The sequence below is a fragment of the Hippopotamus amphibius genome, chromosome 5 (assembly GCF_030028045.1).
Source record: "Hippopotamus amphibius kiboko isolate mHipAmp2 chromosome 5, mHipAmp2.hap2, whole genome shotgun sequence".
NCBI classification, from domain to species: Eukaryota; Metazoa; Chordata; class Mammalia; order Artiodactyla; family Hippopotamidae; genus Hippopotamus; species Hippopotamus amphibius.
In genome coordinates this window covers 43,834,907-43,859,383 of record NC_080190.1, presented here as the reverse complement: position 1 = coordinate 43,859,383, position 24,477 = coordinate 43,834,907, and the positions used below count along the sequence as shown (strand labels likewise).

The 24,477-nt window shown below is 34.6% G+C and overlaps 1 protein-coding gene across 17 annotated transcripts in view; it reads left to right on the top strand.

Annotated features, from left to right (window-relative positions):
- Positions 1-24,477, top strand: part of PCDH15 (protocadherin related 15) — a 764,244-nt gene that overhangs the window by 533,845 nt on the left and 205,922 nt on the right. For all 17 annotated transcript variants that reach the window (XM_057735541.1, XM_057735540.1, XM_057735538.1 and 14 more), the window contains 2 exons: positions 13,656-13,749; positions 17,320-17,448. In XM_057735541.1, the coding sequence (XP_057591524.1) occupies positions 13,656-13,749; positions 17,320-17,448 (223 nt within the window). The remainder of the gene's footprint in view (positions 1-13,655; positions 13,750-17,319; positions 17,449-24,477) is intronic.

Here is a 24,477-nt window from a genome sequence, read left to right as displayed (position 1 = left end):
AAACAACAGTGTGCCACTGCTCACTCACTCCCAGGGAAAGGAGCCACTATTGTACCCTCTCCCTTCCCACACACCAACGCTTACAGACAAACAATAAAGGAAGCTCTGCTGGTCACAGAATAATGCAAAAAAACCCAAGGTGAGCAGAAGGACACTTACAGCTGAGACTCTAAGGAAACAGAAATATTAGTATCAATCCTATTGAATTGGTCCATTCTGGGATCAGTTCTGGATTTTTTTTTTTCGTTTTCCTTTATTAATTATGATCTTAGTCCTAAGGGATCTACAAGTTTTATAACAATTTTCTAATGGTATTTTTTATTCTATTTTTATTTTTTTGCCTTTTTATATACTTCTATTTCTAGCTAAGTTTTTGGTAGTACGGACAATATATCTCTCATACTTTCCTTTCATCCCTTTTATACATTTCTATTCCTTTCTTTTTATTTGCATATTTCCAATCACACTACGCTCTTCTGTTCCCCTTTCTTCCATCCATTCTTAGTTTATTTTATCTTAACATACTTATAAGCAACACTATCGATCTGCTCAGACTCCTTGCTGTATTCTCCAGATGATGCACCGCCTTGGTATTTAATATTAGCTTTTTGTCTTTATCTTACTTCTTAGTAAAATTGTCTAATTTCATTCTGAGAATCTTTGTTCTGTCTGGCGGTACTCTAGCTCTTTTCTATATTTGATTCTAGCTTACAAAATCACCCTGGATTAGTGTTCGTATGTGTAAAGTGTTATTTGTTTGTTTGTTTGCTTTTGCTTTTGTCTCTGATTTGTTCTGTTTCAGTTGTCCATTTCTGTTGGGTTTCTCTTTGAATATCTGATAGCATACTGGGGTTCTGTCAGGTCTTTCCAGAGCCTTATGTCCTAATGGATTCAGTAATTGTGTGTCTTATACATGTATGTGTTTCCTAGATTTAGTATTTGTTTAACCCAACACTTGGACAGTAGTCTGATGCTTGGACAGTCTTCTATAAACACCTCTATCGCCAGGACAAGCAACCCCAAAAAATTGGACAACCATGAGGAAACAAAGAAACACCACGCAGGCAAAGGAGCAGGAAAAAAAACCCACAAGACCAAAGAAATGAGGAGGAAATAGGAAAAATGCCTGAAAAAGAATTCAGAGTAATGATAGGAAAAATGATACAAAATCTCAATAACAAAATACAGAAAGTACAAGAAACAGTTCATAAGAACTCAGAAAAACAAACAGCAATGGATAACAGAATAACCGAAATGAAAATTACTTTAGATGCTATAACCAGCAGAATGACTGAGGCAGAAGAACAAATAAGTGAGCTGGAAGATAGAATGGGGGAAATAAATGCCACAGAGCAGGAAAAAGAGAAGAATAAAAAGAATAGAAGACAATCTCAGAGACCTCAGTGATAAAATTAAGCGTACCAACATTCGAATTATAGGCATCCCAGAAGAAGAAGAAAACAAGAAAGGGTCTGAGAAAATATTTCAAGAGCTTATAGTGGAAAACTTCCCCAACATGGGAAAGGAAATAATTCACCAAGTCCAAGAAGCGCAGAGAGTCCCATACAGAATAAACCCAAGGAGAAATACACCAAGACACATATTAATCAAACTAACGACAATTAAACACAAAGAAAAAATATTAAAAGCAGCAAGAGAAAAGCAACAAATAACATATAAGGGAAAACCCATAAGGATAACAGCTGATCTTTCTACAGAAACTCTGCAGGCCAGAAGGGAATGGCAGGACATACTGAAAGTCCTCAAAGAGAAAAACCTGCAGCCAAGAATACTCTACCCAGCAAGAATCTCATTCAGATTCGATGGAGAAATCGAAAGCTTTCCAGACAAGCAAAAGTGAAGAGAATTCAGCACCACCAAACCAGCCTTACAACAAGTGCTAAAGGAACTTCTCTAAGTAGGAAACACAAGAAAAGGAAAACACCTGCAAATACAAACCCAAAACAATTAAGAAAATGGTAATTGGAACACACATGTCAATAATCACCTTAAATGTAAATGGATTAAATGCTCCAACCAAAAGACACAGACTGGCTGAATGCATACAAAAACAAGACCCTTCTATATGCTGCCTACAAGAAACCCACTTCAGACCAAGGGATACATACAGACTGAAAGTAAAGGGATGGAAAAAGATATTCCATGCAAATGGAAGTCAAAAGAAAGCTGGAGTAGCAATACTCATAACAGACAAATTAGACTTGAAAGTAAAGACTATTACAAGAGACAAGGAAGGACACTACATAATGATCAAGGGATCCATTCGAGAAGAACATATTACAATGGTAAATATCTATGCCCCCAACATAGGAGCACCTCAATACATAAGGCAAATGCTAACAGCTATAAAAGGGGACATCGACAGGAACACAATAATAGTGGGAGACTTGAACACCCCACTTACATCAATGGACAGATCATGCAAACAGAAAATAAATAAAGACACACAAGCTTTAAATGACACATTAGACCATCTTGACTTAATTGATATTTATAGGACATTCCATCCAAAAACGACAGACTACACTTTCTTCTCAAGTGCACCCGGAACATTTTCCAGGATCAATCACATCTTGGGTCACAAATCAAACCTCGGCAAATTCAAGAAAATTGAAATCATATCAAGCATCTTCTCAGACCACAACGCCATGAGACTAGATATCAATTACACGAAAAAAAACTGCAAAAAAGACAAACACATGAGGGTAAACAATTCACTCTTAAACAACCAAGGAATCACTAAAGAAATCAAAGAGGAAATCAAAAAATATCTAGAAACAAACGACAACGAAAACACAATGACCAAAACCTATGGGATGCAGCAAAAGCAGTTCTAAGAGGGAAGTTTATAGCAATACAGTCCTACCTTAAGAAACAAGAAAATTATCGAATAAACAACCTAACCTTACACCTAAAACAATTAGAAAAAGAAGAACAAAGAAACCCCAAAGTGAGCAGAAGGAAAGAAATCATAAAGTTCAGAGCAGAAATAAATGAAAAAGAAAGGAAGGAAGCCATAGCAAAAATTAATAAAACTAAAAGCTGGTTCTTTGAGAAGATTAACAAAATTGATAAACCATTAGCCAGACTCATCAAGAAGAAAAGGGAGAAGATGCAAATCAACAGAATTAGAAATGAAAAAGGAGAAGTAACAACGGACACCTCAGAAATACAAAAGATCATGAGAGACTACTACAAGCAACTATATGGCAATAAATTGGATAACCTGGAAGAAATGGATACATTCTTAGAAAAATGCAATCTTCCAAGACTGAACCAGGAAGAAATAGAAACCATGAAGAGACCAATCACAAGTACGGAAATTGAGGCAGTGATTAAAAATCTCCCAACACACAAAAGCCCAGGACCAGATGGATTCATGGGCGAATTCTATCAAACATTTCAAGAAGAGTTAACGCCTATCCTTCTCAAACTCATCCAAAATATAGCAGAAGGAGGAACACTTCCAAACTCATTCCACGAGGCCACCATCACCCTGATACCAAAACCAGGCAAAGATGTCACAAAAAAAGAACATTACAGGCCAATATCACTGATGAATATAGATGCAAAAATCCTCAAGAAAATACTAGCTAACAGACTCCAACAGCACATTCAAAAAATCATACACCATGATCAAGTGGGGTTTATCCCTGGGATGCAAGGATTCTTCAATAGATGCAAATCAAACAACGTGATACATCATATCAACAAATTGAAGGATAAAAACCATATGATCATCTCAATAGATGCAGAAAAAGCTTTTGACAAAGTTCAACATTCATTTATGATAAAAGCTCTCCAGAAAATGGGCATAGAAGGAAATTACCTCAACATAATAAAAGCCATATATGAGAAACCAAAAGCCAACATCATTCTCAATGGGGAAAAACTGGAAGAATTCCCTCTAAGAACAGGAACAAGACAAGGGTGTCCACTCTCACCATTATTATTCAAGATAGTTTTGGAAGTTTTAGCCACAGCAATCAGAGAAGAAAAAGAAATAAAAGGAATCCAAATTGGAAAAGAAGAAGTAAAATTGTCACTCTTTGCAGATGACATGATATTATATATAGAAAACCCTAAAGACTCTACCAGAAAACTGCTAGCACTAATGGATGAGTTTAGTAAAGTAGCAGGATACAAAATGAATGCACAGAAATCTCTTGCATTCCTATACACTAACAATGGAAGAGCAGAAAGAGAAATTAAGGAAACTCTCCCATTCACCACTGCAACCAAAAGAATAAAATACCTAGGAATAAACCTGCCTAAGGAGGCAAAAGATCTGTATGCAGAAAACTTTAAGACATTGATGAAAGAAATCAAAGACGACACAAACAGATGGAGGGACATACCATCTTCCTGGATTGAAACATAGTGAAAATGACTGTACTACCCAAAGCAATTTACAGATTCAATGCAATCCCGATCAAATTACCAATGGCATTTTTCACAGAACTAGAGCAAGAAATCTTATGATTTGTATGGAAATGCAAAAGACCCTGAATAGCCAAAGCAATCTTGAGAAGGAAAAATGGAGTTGGTGGAATCAGGCTTCCTGACTTCAAACTATACTACAAGGCCACAGTGATCAAAACAGTATGGTATTGGCACAAAAATAGGAAGAAAGATCAATGGAATAGAATAGAGAACTCAGGAGTAAGCCCAAACACATATGGGCACCTTATCTTTGACAAAGGAGGCACGAGTATACAATGGAAAAAAGACAGCCTCTTCAATAAGTGGTGCTGGGAAAATTGGACAGCTACATGTAAAAGAATGAAATTAGAACACTTCCTAACACCATACACAAAAATAAACTCCAAATGGATTAAAGACCTACATGTAAGGCCAGACACTATAAAACTCCTAGAGGAAAACATAGGCAGAACACTCTATGACATCCATCAAAGCAAGATCCTTTTTGACCCACCTCCTAGAATCATGGAAATAAAATCAAGAATAAACAAATAGGACCTCATGAAACTTCAAAGCTTTTGCACAGCGAAAGAAACCATAAACAAGACTAGAAGGCAACCCTCAGAATGGGAAAAAATAGTTGCCTATGAAACAACAGACAAAGGGTTAACCTCCAAAATATATAAGCAGCTCATGCAGCTTAATACCAAAAAAGCAAATAACCCAATCCACAAATGGGCGGAAGACCTAAATAGACATTTCTCCAAAAAAGACATACAGATGGCCAACAAACACATGAAAAGATGCTCAACATCACTAATCATCAGAGAAATGCAAGTCAAGGCCACAATGAGGTGTCACCTCACACCGATCAAAATGGCCATCATCACAAAATCTGGAAACCATAAATGTTGGAGAGGGTGTGGAGGAAAGGGAACTCTCCTGCACTGTTGGTGGGAATGTAAGTTGGTACAGCCACTATGGAAAACAATTTGGAGGTTCCTTAAAAAACTACAAATAGAACTACCATATGATCCAGTAATCCCACTCCTGGGCATATACCCAAAGAAAACCATAATCCCAAAAGAAACATGTACCATAATGTTCATTGCAGCACTCTTTACAATAGCCAGGACATGGAAGCAACCTAAATGCCCATCAACAAATGAATGGATAAAGAAGACATGACATATATATACAATGGAATATTATTCAGCTATAAAAAGGGATGAGATGGAGCTGTATGTAATGAGGTGGATAGAACTACAGTCTGTCATACAGAGTGAAGTAAGTCAGAAAGAGAAAGACAAATATTGTATGCTAACTCACATATACGGAATCTAAAAATGGTACTGATGAACTCAGTGACAAGAACAAGGATGCAGATGCAGAGAATGGACTGGAGAACTTGAGGTTTCAGGGGGCCGGGGGGTGAAGGGGAAGCTGAGACGAAGCGAAAGAATAACACAGACATATATATACTACCAACTGTAAAATAGATAGCCAGTGGGAAGTTGTTGTGTAACAAAGGGAGTTCAACTCGAGGATGGAAGATGCCTTAGAGGACTGGGATGGGGAGGGTGGGTGGCAGTCGAGGGAGGGAGGGAATACGGGGATATGTGTATAAAAACAGATGATTGAACTTGGTGTACCCACCCAAAAAATAATAAATAAATAAAATTTAAAAAAAAGATAAATGTGTGTATAAAAAAAAAAAGTGAAAAATAACCCCACAGACTGAAGAAATATTTTAAATAATGTATATGATAAGGGACATATATGAAGAATATGTAAATAACTATTATATCTAAAAAATAAACAGATAAATAATCTAAATAAAAATGAACAAGAATTTAAAGACATTTCTCTGAAGATATGTGAATTGCCAATAAGCAAGTGTAATTATGCTAATAATCACTAGTCATTAGGGAAATACAAATTAAAATCATGAAATACCACTTCACATCCTGTTAGAATGGCTATAATGAAAAACAAAGGAAATAGCATATAAGGGTGAGGATGTGGAAGTATCAGAATTCTCATTTATTTCTGGTGGGAATGTAAAATGTACACTCTGGAAAACTATTTCTTATTTCGTCTAAATGTTAAACATAGAGTTACCATATAACTCAGCAATTCCACTCATGTCTATTCAAGAGAAATGAAAACATATGTCCATGTAAAAAGTTGCACAAAAATGTTTATAACAGAATTATTTACAATGGCAAAATGTGGAAAACAACTGAATGTCTGTCTACAGATGAAATGCATTAACAAATGTGTATCCATACAGTGGAGTATTATTCATCAATAAAGGAGAATTAAGTACTGAAACATGCATGAACCTTGAAAACATGAGACTAAATGAAAGAAGTCATTCACAAAAGACCATTTTTGGTATGATTTCATTTGCATTAAATGTTCAGAGTAGGCAAATCTATAGAGATAAAAAGTAGACTACTGGTTGCTTGAGGCTGGGGGGGTGGCAGAGAATAGGGTATAACCTCCAATAGATACAGTGGTGAAAATATTGTAAAATTGATTGCAGTGATGGTTGAACTACTGCAAATACACTAAAATTTATTGAACTGTACACTTAAAATGGATGAATTCAATGATACATGAATTATATGTTAATAAAGCTGATAAAAATAAGCAAACAATGAAGCTTTCACCTGCCCTGGTCTTACTTTTTCTGTTAAATGTTTCCATTCCTGTGTTTATCTGTTTTTCTCTTGATGCTGAAGGATTTTAAAACTGCTGGTTGTGAAATCTAATGAGCTACCAGTTTCATCAAAAACATTCTCACTCGTGTTGCTACCCTAGCAAGTGTTTGTCTACTACTCTTTAATTTATGCTTTTGAAACCAAACAGACACACCTAGCTGGGTTACAGAGGTTCTTTAAGGTGTGAAAGATGTCAATGCAGCATCCTCTTTGTCTGAACTGACCTAATCAGACAGAAATATCCTAAAATGTAAACTTCATCTGGATGTGATGACTGCATGGTCTCTGTTGATGATCATTCTTAATTCAGGGTCTGGTACACTGGTCTCATTGCCTTTAATCTTATGGTAGTTTTATATCAGCCACTTCATTGCTATTGTTCCTGTTGATATTTATAGACTAGCCTGAACTGTTAGCAATATATTTCAACACATTTGAAATGTGGGGAAAATTGATATTTTAATCCCTTCCCTCTTTGAAAGTTCTGAGATACTTGTGCAAATTCGCATCACCACTTCTGTGTAAGTTTTAAGGATGTGAAAAATTCAGGTGTTCTTTCAAAGAATAATAGAATAGAAATCATGTTCTATCTTATCAGATGCTTCAACTCATCTAAATAGTGATTTTGGTTACATTTTCCTTTTTAAAACAACAACAACAAAATTACATGCTCATTGTTTACATTAAATATCATATTATCTTATGCTGTAATGCCAATTTTAACAATAATCATCATTACAATACCATTGCCTTACCTTTCTCCATTGAAATACAAATATACCAAAACATTGTTGTAAGTCTTCTAAAAATATTAGTAGTAATGAATAATCATTTCAGTGCTAGTATGAATTTACCAAGTATTGAATTGTTATATGCATTTTAATGAATTGGATTAGTCTTTATGGCCAGGAAAGAATCTTATTCTTTAAAGAAAAAAGCTTGTTCCTTAAAGATCACAATCATTCGTTATGTAAATCATTAATGTCATGTATTAAATGGCCAGATCTTTGTGGTTCTATAGTGTAATACATTATTTTAATAACTTTTTATGTCTGTACTAATAGTGGCATATGATTCAGCAAATATTTATTCAGCATACATTCACTTATAAGTAAATATTTAAGCAGGATGTAAAGAAACTTCCTCTGTAAGTATTATGGCAAAATATTTGTTATTTATTGTAAGAGACTGAGGAATTCTTATTGTCATCATTGTAGCATAAGGCATGTGATATAACACTTAAAGGCTAAGTGCTAAATGCAAGAACCTCAGAGTTTTAGTTTTGACACTGAATTTAAAGCTTTTGTTTTTCATATCAGTTTGAACTACATTGAAGATTAACATGTAAGAAGGATGATATGCATTTTTTTCTGTCAGCTCTGCTCTCAAAATATATACTCAAATCACCCTTCTTGCACCATTAGTTCATGCCTACATCATCTTTTCCCTGAACTGCTACCAATATCTAACTCTTTCTATTGGTCTGTGTTTGTTAATCACTAATTACTGTTTAACATGGAATGCCATATCAAACTAGAAGCAATCACACATTTTGAAGTACACTCTCCTCTCTCTAAATATCATTTTAAGGACTTCCTAGGTGGTGCAGTGGTTGAGGATCCGCCTGCCAATGCAGGGCACACGGGTTCCATCCTTGCTCCAGGAAGATCCCACATGCCGCGGAGTAACTAAGCCCGTGTGTCACAACTATTGAGCCTGCACTTCAGAGCCCATGAGCCACAATTACTGAGCCCATGTGCTGCAACTACTGAAGCCCACGTGTCTAGAGCCTGTGCTCCGCAACAAGAGAAGCCACAGCAGTGAGGGGCCTGCGCACCACAACGAAGAGTAGCTCCCACTCACCACCACTAAAAAAAAAGCCCGTGCACAGCGGAAAAAAAAAAAAACAAAAAACACAGCCAATTAAAAAAAAAAAAAATATATATATATATATATATCATTTTAAGGCCTGAAAAATGATGCCCAAATCAGCACGATAAGTCTGCTAAAGTCTGCTAAAGACTCAGACACTCCTAAGTGTAAATGATGTTAATCACAACCAGTAGAATATATTGAAAAAGATTAAAGGAAGAATACAAAGCGTGAAACCTGTGAAATAATTTCTTTCAGTGCATAATTATGCTGCTGCAATATTTCCTAATAAGTGATGCAATTTGGGAAAATGAACACTTACATAGAAGATTGGTTTGTTTGGAAGTAGATACCCTCTGCTACTTTTTATCTACCTTGTTTAAACAACTTTTAACACCATTTTTATGGTTTGGCAAACCAACTCATTGTCTAAAAGAACTCGATTTTGTCAGTCACAATACATTTCAGAAATATAGCCTTAAAGTTTGGTGAGGGAATTCTGTGCAGTATAATTAATATAATTGAGGTTAAATTCACATAGCATAAAAGTAACCATTTTAAAGTCAACAATTCATTGGCGTTTAGTAAGCTCATAATGTTGTACAACTATCAATTCTATCTAGTTCCAGAACATCATCACCATTCCAAATGGAAACACAAAGCCATTAAGCAGTCACTCCCTATTTGCCCTTTCCCTCAGCCGCTGGCAACCACCAAGTTGTGTTCTGCCTCTGTGGATTTATTTATTTTGGATATTTCCTATAAATAGAATGACACAGTATGTGAGCTTTTGTGTCTGGCTTTTTTCACTTAGCCTAATGTTTCAGAGTTCTTCTATGTTGAAGCCTATCTCAGTACTTTATTCCTTTTTATAACTGCATAATATTCTGTTACATGTATAGACAGCACTTTGTTTATCCATTCATACATTAATGGAAATCTGGGCTGTTTTTCTGTTTTGGCTATTGTGGATACTTACTTTATACACACACATATACATGTATTTAAGCACCTGTTTTCAATTTTTTTGTTTTGTTTTGTTTTGTTTTCAGTTCTGTTGACTATATACCCAGAATTGGAATTGATGGGTCATATTGTAATCATTTACTTTTTGAGGAACTGCCAAACTGTTTTCCATAGTGATTGAACCATTTTACACTGCCCACCAGGAATGTACAAGGGTTACAACAGCTCCATGTTTTCATCAACACGTTATTTTCCCATCTGTTTTATTAATTATAGCCATCCTAGTGAATGTGAAGTAGTATTTCAATGTAGTTTTGATTTGTATTCACCTGATGAATAATGATGTTGAGCATGTTTTCATGTGCTTATTTGCCATTTGTATATCTTCTTTAGAGAAATATCTATTCAAGTTCTTTGCCTATTTTTAATTGGGTTGTTTGTCCTTTGTCATTGAGTTGTGTGGAGTCTTATATATTTGGATAACCAGACTCTTATCAGATATATGGTTTGCAAATATTTTTTCTGTAGGGTTTTTTCACTTTATTGATATTGTACTTTGATGCACAAAAATTTTTAACTTTGAGGAAGACCAATATATCTATTTTTCCTTTTGCTGTTCATGCTTTTGTTATCATATTTAAGAATCTATTGTCAAACCCCAAATCATGAAGATTTATCCCTATGTTTTTGTGGTTTTCTAAGAGTTTTATAGTTTCAGTTTTGTGTATCCCTAAGAGGTTTATGGTTTCAGTACTTACATATAGATTGTTGATCCATTTTGAGTTAAGTTTTGTATATGGTAAGAGATAGTCCAATTACATTCTTTTTCATGCAGCTCTCCAGTTGCCCCAGCACCATTCATTGAAGAGACTGTTCTTCCCTACTGAATGATTTTGGCACTCTTGCTGAAAATCAGTTGGTCACAGATGTATGGATTCATTTCTGGACTCTCAGTTCTATTCACCAGTATACCTGGGGACTTTCGAATGCCATAATGTTCCAAGAAACTCTCTACCCAGTTTTTCCTGCAAGGGTTTGCATGTTCCACTGTATGCCTCAAACATAATCTATTGCCCCCGATGGCTGCAGGTTGCATCCTGACTTACACTGTTTTCCAGGAATAACTATTGCTTTTCCTCCTTGAGTGTATTGAGTTAGGCAAAACAAGACAAAAACCATGTATTATTCTTCCAGTCAGGCTCCAGACCAGTTGGAATAGATAAACAAAATTCTTTGTGAATAAGGATAGTTTTGCTGCCTCCAGAACAGGGACCAGAGTATCACACTGGGAATATTGACCACTGTCTTCAAGACCACTCAAGCCAGGAAGGAATGGGGCAAGGACAAGTAAAAGTGGCACAAATATTTACTATATTTTTTAAGATGCCTTTTTCTTAATTCTACCTTCATTTGGGTGCTGTCAACTTTTGACTGTTTTCCAGAGTCCTATCAAAGTTGTTTCTAATCTTTCCTGCTTCATTTTTCGATGCTTCTGTGGAGAGACCATCTCTTCAAGCTGTCTATGTCACCATTTTCACTGACATCACTCTTGTGCAATATATTTTCAATTATGCAAAATTCAAGTAGCACTATTATTGATGTTTTATCAGGAGTGATTCTTATGTATTTTTAGTATATGGACTGATAAGATTTACTGCATTTCTAAATGCAGCCTAATGTATCCTGCTCTATAGCTTGCATTCAGCTGGTAGTAAGAGCCCTTCTTTCCAATTATTTCTGGAATTTCATGAAAGGATGCTTGTGTGTACTCATAAGCTAGTCTTTCAGGTATGAATACCAAAAGACACTACCTCTTTTTCCATTTCCCAAATATCCTGTCTGTCTACTGCATAGGGACACAAGGCACACATTATCTTAAGCAAAGTAATATTTCCATAATAATCAGCAGATTATGAAAAGTAAGCTATTTTGGTATAATATGGCTCTAAATTCTAATACAATATAAATTTCTAGTGATTTTCTAATTTAATATACAAGGAATAATAGAGGATCTTGAATCTTAAACTGAGGAGAAAAATGGAAAACAACTCAGTTTTCTTCTTTCTTTCATTTCACTATGGATAGATTTTCAGATTTCTGAAATTACTTGTGAATAAGTCTCAGAAGCAATAAATGTCTTACTTTTCTCTTTGAATGTCATTTTACAATGAGATTATCTGAACCATCTGCAGTATGGGAAGTTGATCCAAACCTGATTGTTATGAACTACTCTGGGAATTGGTTTTCAGTTATTTGGACAAAACATTTTAAAATGTACAAGAAGCAAAGTCAGGTTTTCATAGTCATACCATATGCTTAGAACTTTTTTTTAGTCCATATCAGTAGCAACAATAAAACAAAACAAATAGAGTAACTGTGACTCTGACTTTGATTACTTGGTGTTTACTCTCTGTATTCAACTACCATATGTGGTGTGAATTGCTTAAATTCCACTATAACAACAAAAGCACTTGTATTGAAATAAAAGCGTTTTATCTATCAGAAACAAATTATGTTTTTATACTTGATAAATATTTTAGTGTTTTGTTAAATTAAAGTAACCTCTCCTTCACAGTAGACCTTAATTACAATGTCATGTAATGTCAGATCGTAATGTCTAACACATAAATGTAGAACTTGTTTTAGAGAACACTGTAAGTGACCAAACTGTTATAAAACAAATTACATGGGAGTATAAAATATTAAATATTTGAAAGTATTCACACTAAACAGTGAAAAGGTAAAGAATTAGTATTAAAAATATTCTAATTATGAGAATTTTCCCAAAGGCTGTTCATCTCCCATTATACATAATACTTAAGAAATGTCTAAATTTCAAGAGAATAACAAAATGGTAAAATTGTTAGTGTATCAACAAAAGAGTTTGTTTTTATAAATTATAAAATGAGAAAATGAATGCTCATAAAATTCCATTCTCTTGAAAAGAATGTAAAATATGCAGGGTGAGTGCTCTTTTGAAAGCAATTATAATGTATTTATATATGGTTATAATAGAGAATAAAAAGAAATATTGAAAAACAACCATAATATCTAGGAATGTTTTAATATTCCACTGTATATTTTCTAATTTTTTACACTAAGCCTCAGTTATTTTGAAATTTGGAAAGAAAGAAAATAAATTTTAATCTCTATAGTTTATCAAAGATGAAATTTAGATGTTTACATTTCCATAGTGGTCACATACGTGACAGTGAATGGGAATGGTGATACAGATTAGACTCAAGAAATCACATTTTTACTCAAAGAATTATGAAACTGCTAAAGATGAATGGACCCTTTTACCTTTGAAATAATCACAAACAAGATAGATATCTTTCTTCCTGGAATGAATTAAGCATAGTTTTGTTTCATTTTGTTTTGTTTTGTTTCTCTTGGAGGCTACAGAATCAACTGTTACTCAGTTTGGCAGTTTTTCATTATTGCTAAGAAGCTTAACAGTCTTAAAAGCGTTTTTCAATTTTCAGCATGAATCCTAGAACCATACACCTTAAATACTCAAGGTATGCTTGCTGCAGGGGAAAAAAAAAACACAGCAACTATCAACGGTAGTTCACAATAGTAGAAAGACTCCCTGTGACATAATATCTTTTTGTGCCTCATTTGTTTGTTTGTTTTCTCTGTCACTAGTACTGGGATTCTAACCTTAGGGAAAGCACTGGACAGGGAAAGCACTGATCGCTACATTCTGATCGTCACTGCTTCTGATGGCAGGCCAGATGGGGTGAGTACTATCTTTGCGAAAGGGTTTTAAAAATAGTACTAAAGAAACTGAGGGAACTTTGTAGTTTTATACTCTAAAAAGATTTATTACAATCATGAACTCATGAATTAATCTCTTTTTCACTTGGAGCAACTACTTAAAATTCCCCGAAGTGCTTTTTCTCTCCAATGGGCTCTTCTAATCAATGAACCTATATTCTGAATTTGTTATGGAGCTGCAACTTTTGACTTGACAGAATAGATACCTGGGATTAGCCCTTACCCAATTTATGGGGAAAATGAAATCTTAGTCTAACAAGTATTACATTGTGTCCATCGCGAGCACAGCACTGGCAGCTCTGGCCGTTTTATCATGTTGGAATCTATTTCCTTTAATGTCACTTTTTGAGGGGCAGGGGACAGTGGACATAAGGTAATTTGTGCATAAATGTCTTGAAGCACTTAGGAAATCAAGTTGACTGATTCCACAGGTTATTTGTAAGCGGTGCTCGAAATCTTAACTAATCCTTGATGACTGAAGTGGTTTAAATGGGCCCATAATTCTAGAGAAGATAAATTTTATTTCCTCTGCTCCTAAAAATCAGTATTAAAAATAAACTGTTTAGTTATATAGGCATGTTTTTAAATCATTTGATTGTATTCTTCAGTATACCCATCTACAACTACCACTGTTTTGATTTTTAAGCACTGTAAGAATGCATTTGTTGGCAATGCTTTATTAGACTGTTTTTTTTTTTTTCGCCATTTCTGTGCCATAAAGTAGCTTTTGTGTTTAGTCAAGTGCTCATGGGCCAACTCAACACTGTTCTCTGGAAATAATTTCCAATTCAATATAAGTGTTTAGGCAAGACTCACCCAATTCAAATAGCAGGATATCTCCAGTTTACTTGAAATGACTTCTTTGATCAAAAAATAGACTGGGTAGGGGCATGTAATGCTCTCCTCACACATTTTGAGGAGGATTCCTGTAGAAAATTTACCATGGTCAAAACATACAAAATTGATACTAGACAGTTTTTATCATCTTAAAAATTAGAAAAATAGATAAGGATAATTATTTAAATTTGGTAATTACCATCTGCTCATAATTTTTGTCATTTTTCAAACATTAGATAAACAGCTATATGTAGAAAATAAAATATACACCAGCTATTTGCCATTTTTCAAACGTTAGATAAACAGCTATATGTGGAAAATAAAATATACACAACAGTTTTAGTAAATAGTGACACCAATAGAAGGCACTTAGAGATTAGAGAAGTGATTAAAAATAAAATCTAAGATTAATTTTTATATATCAAATCCTCAATTCATATAGTGTGCCTTTGTAAGATATATGGAAAGAAGTCAGCGAGAGTCTCAAGAAGAAAATAATTGAGAATTTGACTTATGATGAAAGTTTAATGGGTAACTTGGCTAGGGAACAACTGAGGGGGAAAATTCTAAGGAAAAGGAGGAATTATTCAGCATAGGATAAGAGGTATAATTAGAGTGAAGTAAAATTAATAAGGAGGTTTTAGGTCAACCATTTGAGATATGTCACATTATGAATCAGAAATTAATGGAAGTAATATTATCTAGGACCTTTTACCTCTGGCCTTAAAAGTGAGATTTCTTAGACAAGAGAAAAGATGGAAAAGAAATAGTATATTAAGCTATCTGGCATAGTCTCAGTCTACTAATTACGGCTTTGGCCACATCAAAAACTGAAAATAATTTCTGGGCTAACATTAGTGGTTTAGTTCTTTCTAGAGCTTCTTTTTTTTTTTTTTTCAGTTATTTTCTTGTTGATTTCAATTCTCCTTCGCCAGGTCACTTAGCATTTCTAGTTCCCTCAATTTTTCCTTTCTATAAGAATGAATAAGGTCTCACTCAGCTTTAAATTTCTGATCCTTTTGAGCAAGTTTCTTTTATTTTCAAAAGTTTGTATTGAGAATATCAGTAGAGAAACAAACATTTAGATTTCAAACAAAAGTTTCTTCAGTTAGTTTCGTCATTTATATGTTTTTAGGAATTGACATACATGTGCATATATAACGGGTTGTTGAAGAAGAAAGTAATTACAAAATAATAATAGTCATATTTTGATAGCACTTTCCTTATCTAAACATTTAAACTTATGTCCTTTGAAGAGTTATAATAAAATTAACCTTTTAACCTTAATAATCATGGGTTTTAAGAAAGATATTTAATGAGCACAGAACCCAGGTGGATGGACTTTTCTTAAAAGCATTACCAGCAATTTATGTGAAACAAATTGCAAAGATATAATTTGAATATTGCACAATAGAGTCAATAGTTCTAATGTGTAGCCCAGAAATCTGCACTTTTAATGATTATCCAAGTGATTCTGACACAAGTGATCTTCAGATGACTTTCCAAGAAATATATAAGCTGGAAGTTATTCTATGTGTGTTTATTACTTCATGTTTCTGCCAGAGAAATGTATATTCTTTATTTCATATACTATCTCTAAGATATGGATAAATACATCTATATGGTCCATAAATTTCAGGCCCTATTAGCAGAAATTGGTGGACTTGTTATTTAACTTCTTAGTTCACCTAGTGATTCAGGTCTCATCTATATCAGCCAGTTACAGACCACAGCCCAATTTGAGAAGCCAGTACAGTCTGAAATCATCCCACTCCATAGTGTCAAGAATGGGAATTTTAAAGAATAAGGTGGACAACAGTACAGGAGATTGACAGAGAAACACAGATAGGCTGTCACTTTATGCAAACAGTTAGAAGGAAGGCAGCAAACTCTAGTGTGGCTACTCTTAGATTCTGGCTTCAGGCTGTCTGTTTTAATGTCTTCCTTCACCCTCAGGCAATTTGGAAACTACTGATACTATAAAGGCACATCTTTTTACTGACTTTAACTCTAACACAACTTTTATAGAAATAACATTTGTTAAACTGATTTTTGTTATTAAAGCAATGTAGCTCTCTTAGAGAAAATTTGGAAAATATATAAAAGTTAAAAGGAGAAAATAACATGACCTGTATTTCATCTAATCAGATGACATTTGAATTTATAATAATTATATAAATAATTATATATAATTATATAAATGATATTATAATTTTTTATTTTATAATGCACTAGTTATAGTTTTATATTTTTTATTTTTTTCAAGGGCAGGTATCATTTCTAACCCTCCAGGCCTTGGCTAGTTATATTTTTAAGCAGTACGAGGTAGAAGTGGTAAAAAAACTGCAGAAATGTTATATTTCAGAGAAAAAGGGGTGCATGTGTGTATAAACAAAAGCTTACTACCCATAAAATGTGAACAAGATAAAGGTAAAAGCACTTTCTAAAAGTAAGCCTCCAGGAAATACTTGGCATTTTCAAGATGTTTGCCCTTTAATATCATCATTGTATTTTCCATCTGCTTTTTGAGGTGTTTGAAAATTGCAAACTTCCTCTTTTCTTTTTTTTGAAAGCTAGGGAATAGAAATAGTAATGATATGTCTTTCAGATAGACAAATGCCAGGATGACCAATTAACTGACATTAAAATAAAAATAACTCCTCTCACATTTAATTCCTTTTTTTTTTTCTTTAAGACCTCAACTGCCACGGTAAATGTGGTGGTGACAGATGTCAATGACAACGCTCCAGTGTTTGATCCCTATCTGCCCAGAAATCTGTCAGTGGTGGAAGAAGAAGCCAATGCCTTTGTGGGTCAAGTAAGGGTAAGTGGAATATTTATATGTATCTTAAATATAGTTTTTGAAGTGAGTAATTTTCTTACATTTTAATTTGAAAAGGTATTCAGCTAATGCCATGTGTTAAATGGTGGGTCATCAGAATTATTTGAAAGCAATCAGTGAGATCACTCGGGTATAAGGCAAGACAGTAATAAAGTGCATTCATTCTTGATCACTGTGTTGGATAACCTTGAAGTATTTTTTTTTATAAATCATATAGTGTCCATTGAATTTAAGTTATTAAGCTTGTTGATTTATATTTTATGACCATTGTGTAATTTAAACATTGATTCATTTAAAAGTATTATTTTCTTATTTAGGAATTAAAATAAGGTATTTTTAGAGAAATATATAATTATACCATTAAATGTAAATTTGGAAATGCTTAGATGTAAAGCACAAATGTTTAGATGTAAAGTCATTTGCTTGTGTAAACATGTCTTTAGCATCTACTCTGCACTTTATCTTTCAGACGCATCCCTTGTGCAGCATACTCAACATTCATTTCTAGGCATGTTCTCTTAATTCCTAACTGGAAATATTAGCTGGTTTCTGTTATTCTTTTGATAACTAATCCCATTTTTCTTAAACTAGAGACAATGCTTTTTCAGTTGGGCCATACCTGATTTTGAACATAGTTAGTGGTCTAGAAACCATAAGATGAGGGAAATTTTTGAGGAATGTACATGTATCTTGAACTATTGACCTCAGATCAGGCATCTATGTGGTCTCCAGGCAAGGAAATAATCCTCCTCCAACTAGGGGTGTGTCACCCTGGTACCAAGTCCAGGTTTCAGGATCCTACCTCTTTCCTGTTAAGACCTGGAGTTTTAAATAGGTTTGCTGGTGCTTTGCAGTAAATCTTCTTTACAATTTAACTACTACTACAATCAAACAAAGGGTCTGTTTTTCAGTCCAATATTCTCTCTGGCTTTGAAAGAGGAAGGTTTCTTTAAATGCTGTCATGGAGACCCTCTGGCTTTCACAGTGTGCTCCAAGATACTGACTGGCTAGCTTGAGCTCATCTGTTTTTTTCCTGAGAGCACTGACGATACTTGCAACAACTGTCAACTCTATAGTCATTGCCATTATCATTGTCACTATCTTTCTCAAATCTTGGAGAAATTGATAAGGCATACATTCCTGTATGCCTTTCTACCATCCCAATTCACCACAAGAGAGAGTCTTGTAATTGTTCTGTTACATGTTAGGTGGTGTTGGTGCCATGTGGCCAGCAAGCCATTCTACTCCAGAACCCCATGCACTATCTCTGGTATCAAAATTTTTACTGTGAATTCTACAAGAAAAAACCTGAAAACAAAAGATTCAGGTATAAATAGTGTTTTTGAGAAGTTAAAGTAATACTAATAGGGAAGTGAGGAAGTGATGCAGAGAAGAGAAGGCAGCCAATAAAGGAATTGCAGTTAACCAGCTGTCATTAGGAGAACTAGAGCTTAATCCAAAGGGCAACTTCTAGGAAATGACACAAAATACATTCCCCAGAATTATTGATCCTGAGAAGTGATGGAACTGGTAAATTCACACACTAAAACCTGAGAGCTCTTGGTCAGCAATGCTGTGGATAGGGGCACATGTTCAGCACTTTCTGCCTCCAAGCAAGCAGCCAGCTCTCTGTAATTCTGATATAAGGGCTTTCGTTGAGACTGAGTTACTAGCAGATAGAAGTTGGCCAGACAGTATACATGCTCTAAGGGACATGCATGAGGCACTGACAGCTTCTGTTATAATCAAGAAAACAGGTGATTAAATCTATAAGAGGGACATGTGCTGAATACAGAAAGGGGGCGATGTTGAAGTTGACTCATGAAGGATGAGTACTAGTGAGAAGGAAATTGGGAGGAGTTAGAAGCTGTCTAAAGACAGGTGATTGCATGGGTAAAAGCATAGACAAATGACAGCATGTGATATGTCATAATTACATTTAATAAGATGCACTATATCATAAACATTTCTCTATGCCATGTTGTAGAAGTTGCTGGAGGGCCTTTAGAGGGTCTGAGGTGTGGCATCCTTAGATTTTTATTTTTTAAAGATTACTCCTGAGTAAATTGTAATAGGAGATTATAAATCCAGAAAGCTGAATTAGAAGGCAATTATAATACCCCAGACACTGAAGATTGAACTAATGTAATAGTTTAGTCATAATGATAATTAAATTACATTATAGCTGTCACTCTAGGATGTCACTTTGATGAAAACTGAAAATTCTTTTAATCATATCTATCAAGTATTCAAATAAAATAAACAGGTATTGGAAATTTAAGCAATCTATCTTTCCCATTTCTTTTAAATTATTTAGCATTGGAGAGAGAAAGCCCATTAGGAATATGCAGCTTAGAACACATATACAGACATTAGCAAGCTGATTGATTTTTTTTCTTATTGATTTTTAATTTTATTTTTCCTTTGTCTAAACTTATCTTTGCCACTTTTCATAGTGACTCTGTCTTTGAAAAAATTACAGCATTAATTTTTTTTTGTACTTTTTCTTTTTAATTATAGCTATTCTGGTATTCAAATGTTGAACCAGACTTTCACACTTAGAATAAATCCCTCTTGGTTATGGTATATAACTACTTTTACATATTACTAGATTAGACTTGCTAATATTTTATTGATTACTTTTTTTTTGTTTAAGTTCATGAGAGATATCGTTATATAGTTTTTCTTTTTTTTGGTACTGTCTTTGGTTTTGGTATCTGGGTAATATTAGTATCATAAAATGAGTTGGAGAGTGTTCCCATCTGCTGTTTTCTGAAAGAGATTGTGTAAAATTGGTGTTAACTCTTCTTTAAGTGTCTGGTAGAATTCTCCAGTGAAACCATTCAGGAGCTTTTTAATTACAGATACATTTTTTTTTTCAGTGCTTATAGGACTATTTAGGTTGCCTATTTTATTGAGGTTGAGTATGGTAGTTTGTGGATTTGAAAGAACTACTCCACTCCTAAGTTTTCAATTTTATGAACATACAGTTCATAGTCTTCTTCTATTATCCTTTTAATGGCTTCAAGATCTGAAATGATACCTGATGTTTCATTTCTTATATTGATGATATATGTCTTCTCTCTTTTTTCATCTTTGTGTGTCTTACTAAAGGTATATCAGTTTTTACTGATTTCTTAAGAAGAACTTTATGTTTCAAAGATTTTCTGTCTTATGTACCTGTTTTCAATTTCAATGATTTCCGCTCGAATCTTTATTATTTCCCTTCCTCTGCTTCCTTTGGGTTTATTTTGTTCTGCTATTTCTAATTTCTTGTTTTTAACCCATTCTGATGTTCTTTCCTTTTTGAAGTTTCAAGCCTTCTTTTCTTATCATCTTTGCTATTTAGAGAAATTCCTTTAGCCATTCTTTAAGGTAAGTTTGCTAGTAACAAATTCTTTTAGTTTCTTTTGACTAAAAATACCTTTACTTCCTCTTAATTCCTGAATGATATTTTCACTTGATATAGAATTCACAATTGACAGTTCTTTTCTTTTAGTACTTGAAAAATGTTGTGCTATTTCCTGCTGACCTCCATGGTTTCATTTGGGAAATACCCTGTGATTCGAATTGGTATTCTACTATAAGTAGTGTATTATTTCCTTCTGGCTGCTTTCATGATTTTTCTTTTTTCTTTTTGGTTTTCAAAACTTTTCAGAAATTTTGTGTCTTGACGTGAATTTTGTTGGGTTTATCCCCTGTTCGAGGTTCACTCAGTTTCTTGAGTCTTCTTGAATTCACCACATTTAGGAAGTTTTCAGCTGTTATTTCCTCAAAAATATTTTCAGTTCCATTCTCTCTCTTTCTTTTCTGCTATCCTGTGATACAAATGTTAAATCTTTTGTGATTACTCCATTAGTCCCTGAGACTGTTAATTTTTTTTCTCTTGTTGTTCAGATTGGAAAACTACAGCATTGATTTTTATTTATTGTCTCCTGGTTCTCAAATTTGTTGAGAACATGTTTTCATAAAAACTAAAATGAGCTTGAAAGTACAAAGAGGAAGCAAAACATCTAAAGCAGGTGCATCCAACTGATTCAGCACAGTTCCAGAGAAGCTGTGATTTTCATGGAATGGAATTGTGCTATATCACAATGGCCTCCTGTTGCTACTTAGTGATAACTATATAATACATTGATTGAACTACTTGACTCATGCTCCGCTTACAAAATTTCAACTGTCATAAAAAACTATTAAGATACTTAAACCCAAAACATGTAAGGTTAGTTATTGTATTCAATTTGAGTCACAGACTTTGAGTTTTTGTTCTAATGATGTTTTAGTATGAATAATCCAATATTTGAATTCAAATGCTGAAGGAACTTTACTTTTTATTTCTTAAGGTAGTGTTGTAGTATCAAACTTTATTTAATAGATAATACTTCTGAAGCAATGTTTATGCACAGCAAAGTGATTCAGTTGTACATCTATATATATTTTTTTCAGATTATTTTTGTAATAGGAGTGGAGCGGGTGTGCAGCCATTAGCACTTGACCATTAGCGCGCAACAATTAGCATGAGACCCTTAGCGTGGTTAGAGGTCCCGCTCAGTCAGCCTAGCAGTGGTCCTCGCGGCAAAGAGTGTGGTGAGAGGCAGATCATGGCCTTTTCCCTGGGGCCCTCAAGGCCACCCGGACTTGGGGTCGCAGGGTGAGTTGGGGGCCCTGCGGATGGACTGAGGGCTGTGTCCTGCAGAGCTTCAGAGCCCTCGCCATGGCTATCCACTGGCCAGGCCCAGGCCTTGAAGCAGCCCTAAACCTCTCCCTCATCCCCACCTCCTCGACCTAATGGCAGCAGCAGTCTCCATGGGCCACGGTCTGTGGAGACCTCAGCAACCGGAGTCACTGCCATTAAGGTAACAGCTTCAACCAGCTTTAGTCTCTCCATTCAAGTTTCAAAAATTGATACAGCTTAGGTTAGTTGTCTCCCCATAGAAGGTGTCCAGAGGTCAGGGTTCAATAACATTTTTCCTTATAGATTATTACAAAATATTGTGTATAGTTCCCTGTGCTATACAGTTGGTAATCTATTTTATATATATATTAGTTTATAGTATACAGTAGTTTATATAGTAGTGTGTTTATGTTAATCCCAAACTCCTAATTTATCCCCCCATCCGTTCCTCTTTGGTAACCATAGTTTGTATTCTTTGCCTGTGAATCTTTTTCTGTTTTGTAAATAAGTTCATTTGTATCTTTTTTTTTTAGATTCCACAGTTTTTTAGATCATGTGTTATTTGTCTTTCTCTGACTTACTTCACTTAGTAATAATAATAAGTAATAATAATAATAAGTAATAATAATCTCTAGGCCTATCCATGTTGCTGCAAATGGAATTATCTCATTCTTTTTTATGGCTAATAGTCTGGCTAAACTTATTTTTTAGTGTAGAACTTACTATATACAGATAGTATACCACACTTAAATTTGAGAATCTTTTCCATATTCTCAAAACACAAGCAGTAGCAATATAGTTGGGGGGAGGATATATATAGAATAAAACCTAGCAAACACAGAATAGACTGTGTATCTCTATCAAACATCAAATGTGTCTTAACAATTATTTACAAAAAGGGATGAAAAACACCACAAAGGACTAAGGTGACTGTCAGATTCGTGGGAAAATGTGTCATCTGCAGCAACTTAACAAATTAGTAAGATTCTAGGTTAAAAAAAAAGAGAGAAAATAAATATACCAGGTGGATGTGATACAAAACAGAATTGAGCTGAAGAGGCAATTTGAGAAAAAGTCAATATTCTGTCAATAATGGAAGATTTGCTTAGAGCAGTTCTAGAAAATTAGTTGATACATGTTGAGTTCAGATGAGAAAGTCCAGGAAGAGCTAATGAACAGCCACTGATAAAAAGACTTGTCAGTGTAATGTTTTGTTTAGTACCCTTCATAGTACTTCATTGGAGATAGAATCTGGACCACAAGTGTGCCACTAGCTCATCTTAAGAGTGGGTCTCAGATATAAGAGCCCTCAAACCAGCTACTACAGAATTCTCAGTTGATCCCAAATCCTTGGCTGTATAGATACCCAGCAGAAGATGAAAGAGAGATGGAGAAGAAGTCTTAAATATATATATATATATATATATATATATATATATATATATATAAGAAGTCTTAAATATATATATAATATATATACATTGTTAAATAGGGTAAATAGTTGAGGGTAAAGCTGGGTCTATGGTTGGGATGGTGTAATTTGAAACAAGTTTGGTAAACTGCTTGGATGTATCTCCCAAATCCTATTTATTCCTAAAACTGAAAGACCTGCTGGGAATAATTCATCCTAGTATGTATGAGTCAGGCCGATGAGTTTGGTCCCATTATGAACCCTGGATCTTTAGAAGTGGGGAATCATGATACTTAGTTCAATATGGTGTGTGTCATTTTCATTTGTTCTCTCAACTAATCTCTCATAGATTCGATCTTGAGCCTGGGTTGGAGAGTGAGGGGAAGAAAAATGAATATCTATATTAATAAACACAATCTTAGATACAGGGTAACAAAGAGAAGGTCTTTGCACTTTTCTAACAGGGTCTAGCTTATCAAGAAAATGAGAGTGTGTCTTTACTTAGGCACACTTGCTGCTGTAGGTGCTTCAACACATCACTCTGTGTGCATATTTCAGGTCAGTGGATACTGAGGGGAGGGCAGCCGAGAGAAACCTTGGAGCTCATATTAAAGGTATCTAGCCTTCATGATAACTTCTCACTGAGGAGTTTCTTAGAGGCCAGAATTCCTTTTGAGTTCTTCATCTCAGTTTTCAGAGCAGCCCTGGGCATGCATACACACAGAGATGCCTCAGAGAAGGCATGCCTGGAAACGACATTGCCTGTTAAGGTTAAAAAAGGGTCTCAGCATTGTATACAATACAGAGTGAGCCTCTTCCAGGCAAACTTCCGATTAATGCCTTGTAGAAATTCTTAGGCTGAACTGACTTCTTTTAGCTCTAAGTAACAAAAATAGAGCTCTGAGTCAACAAAATGTTCTTCCAG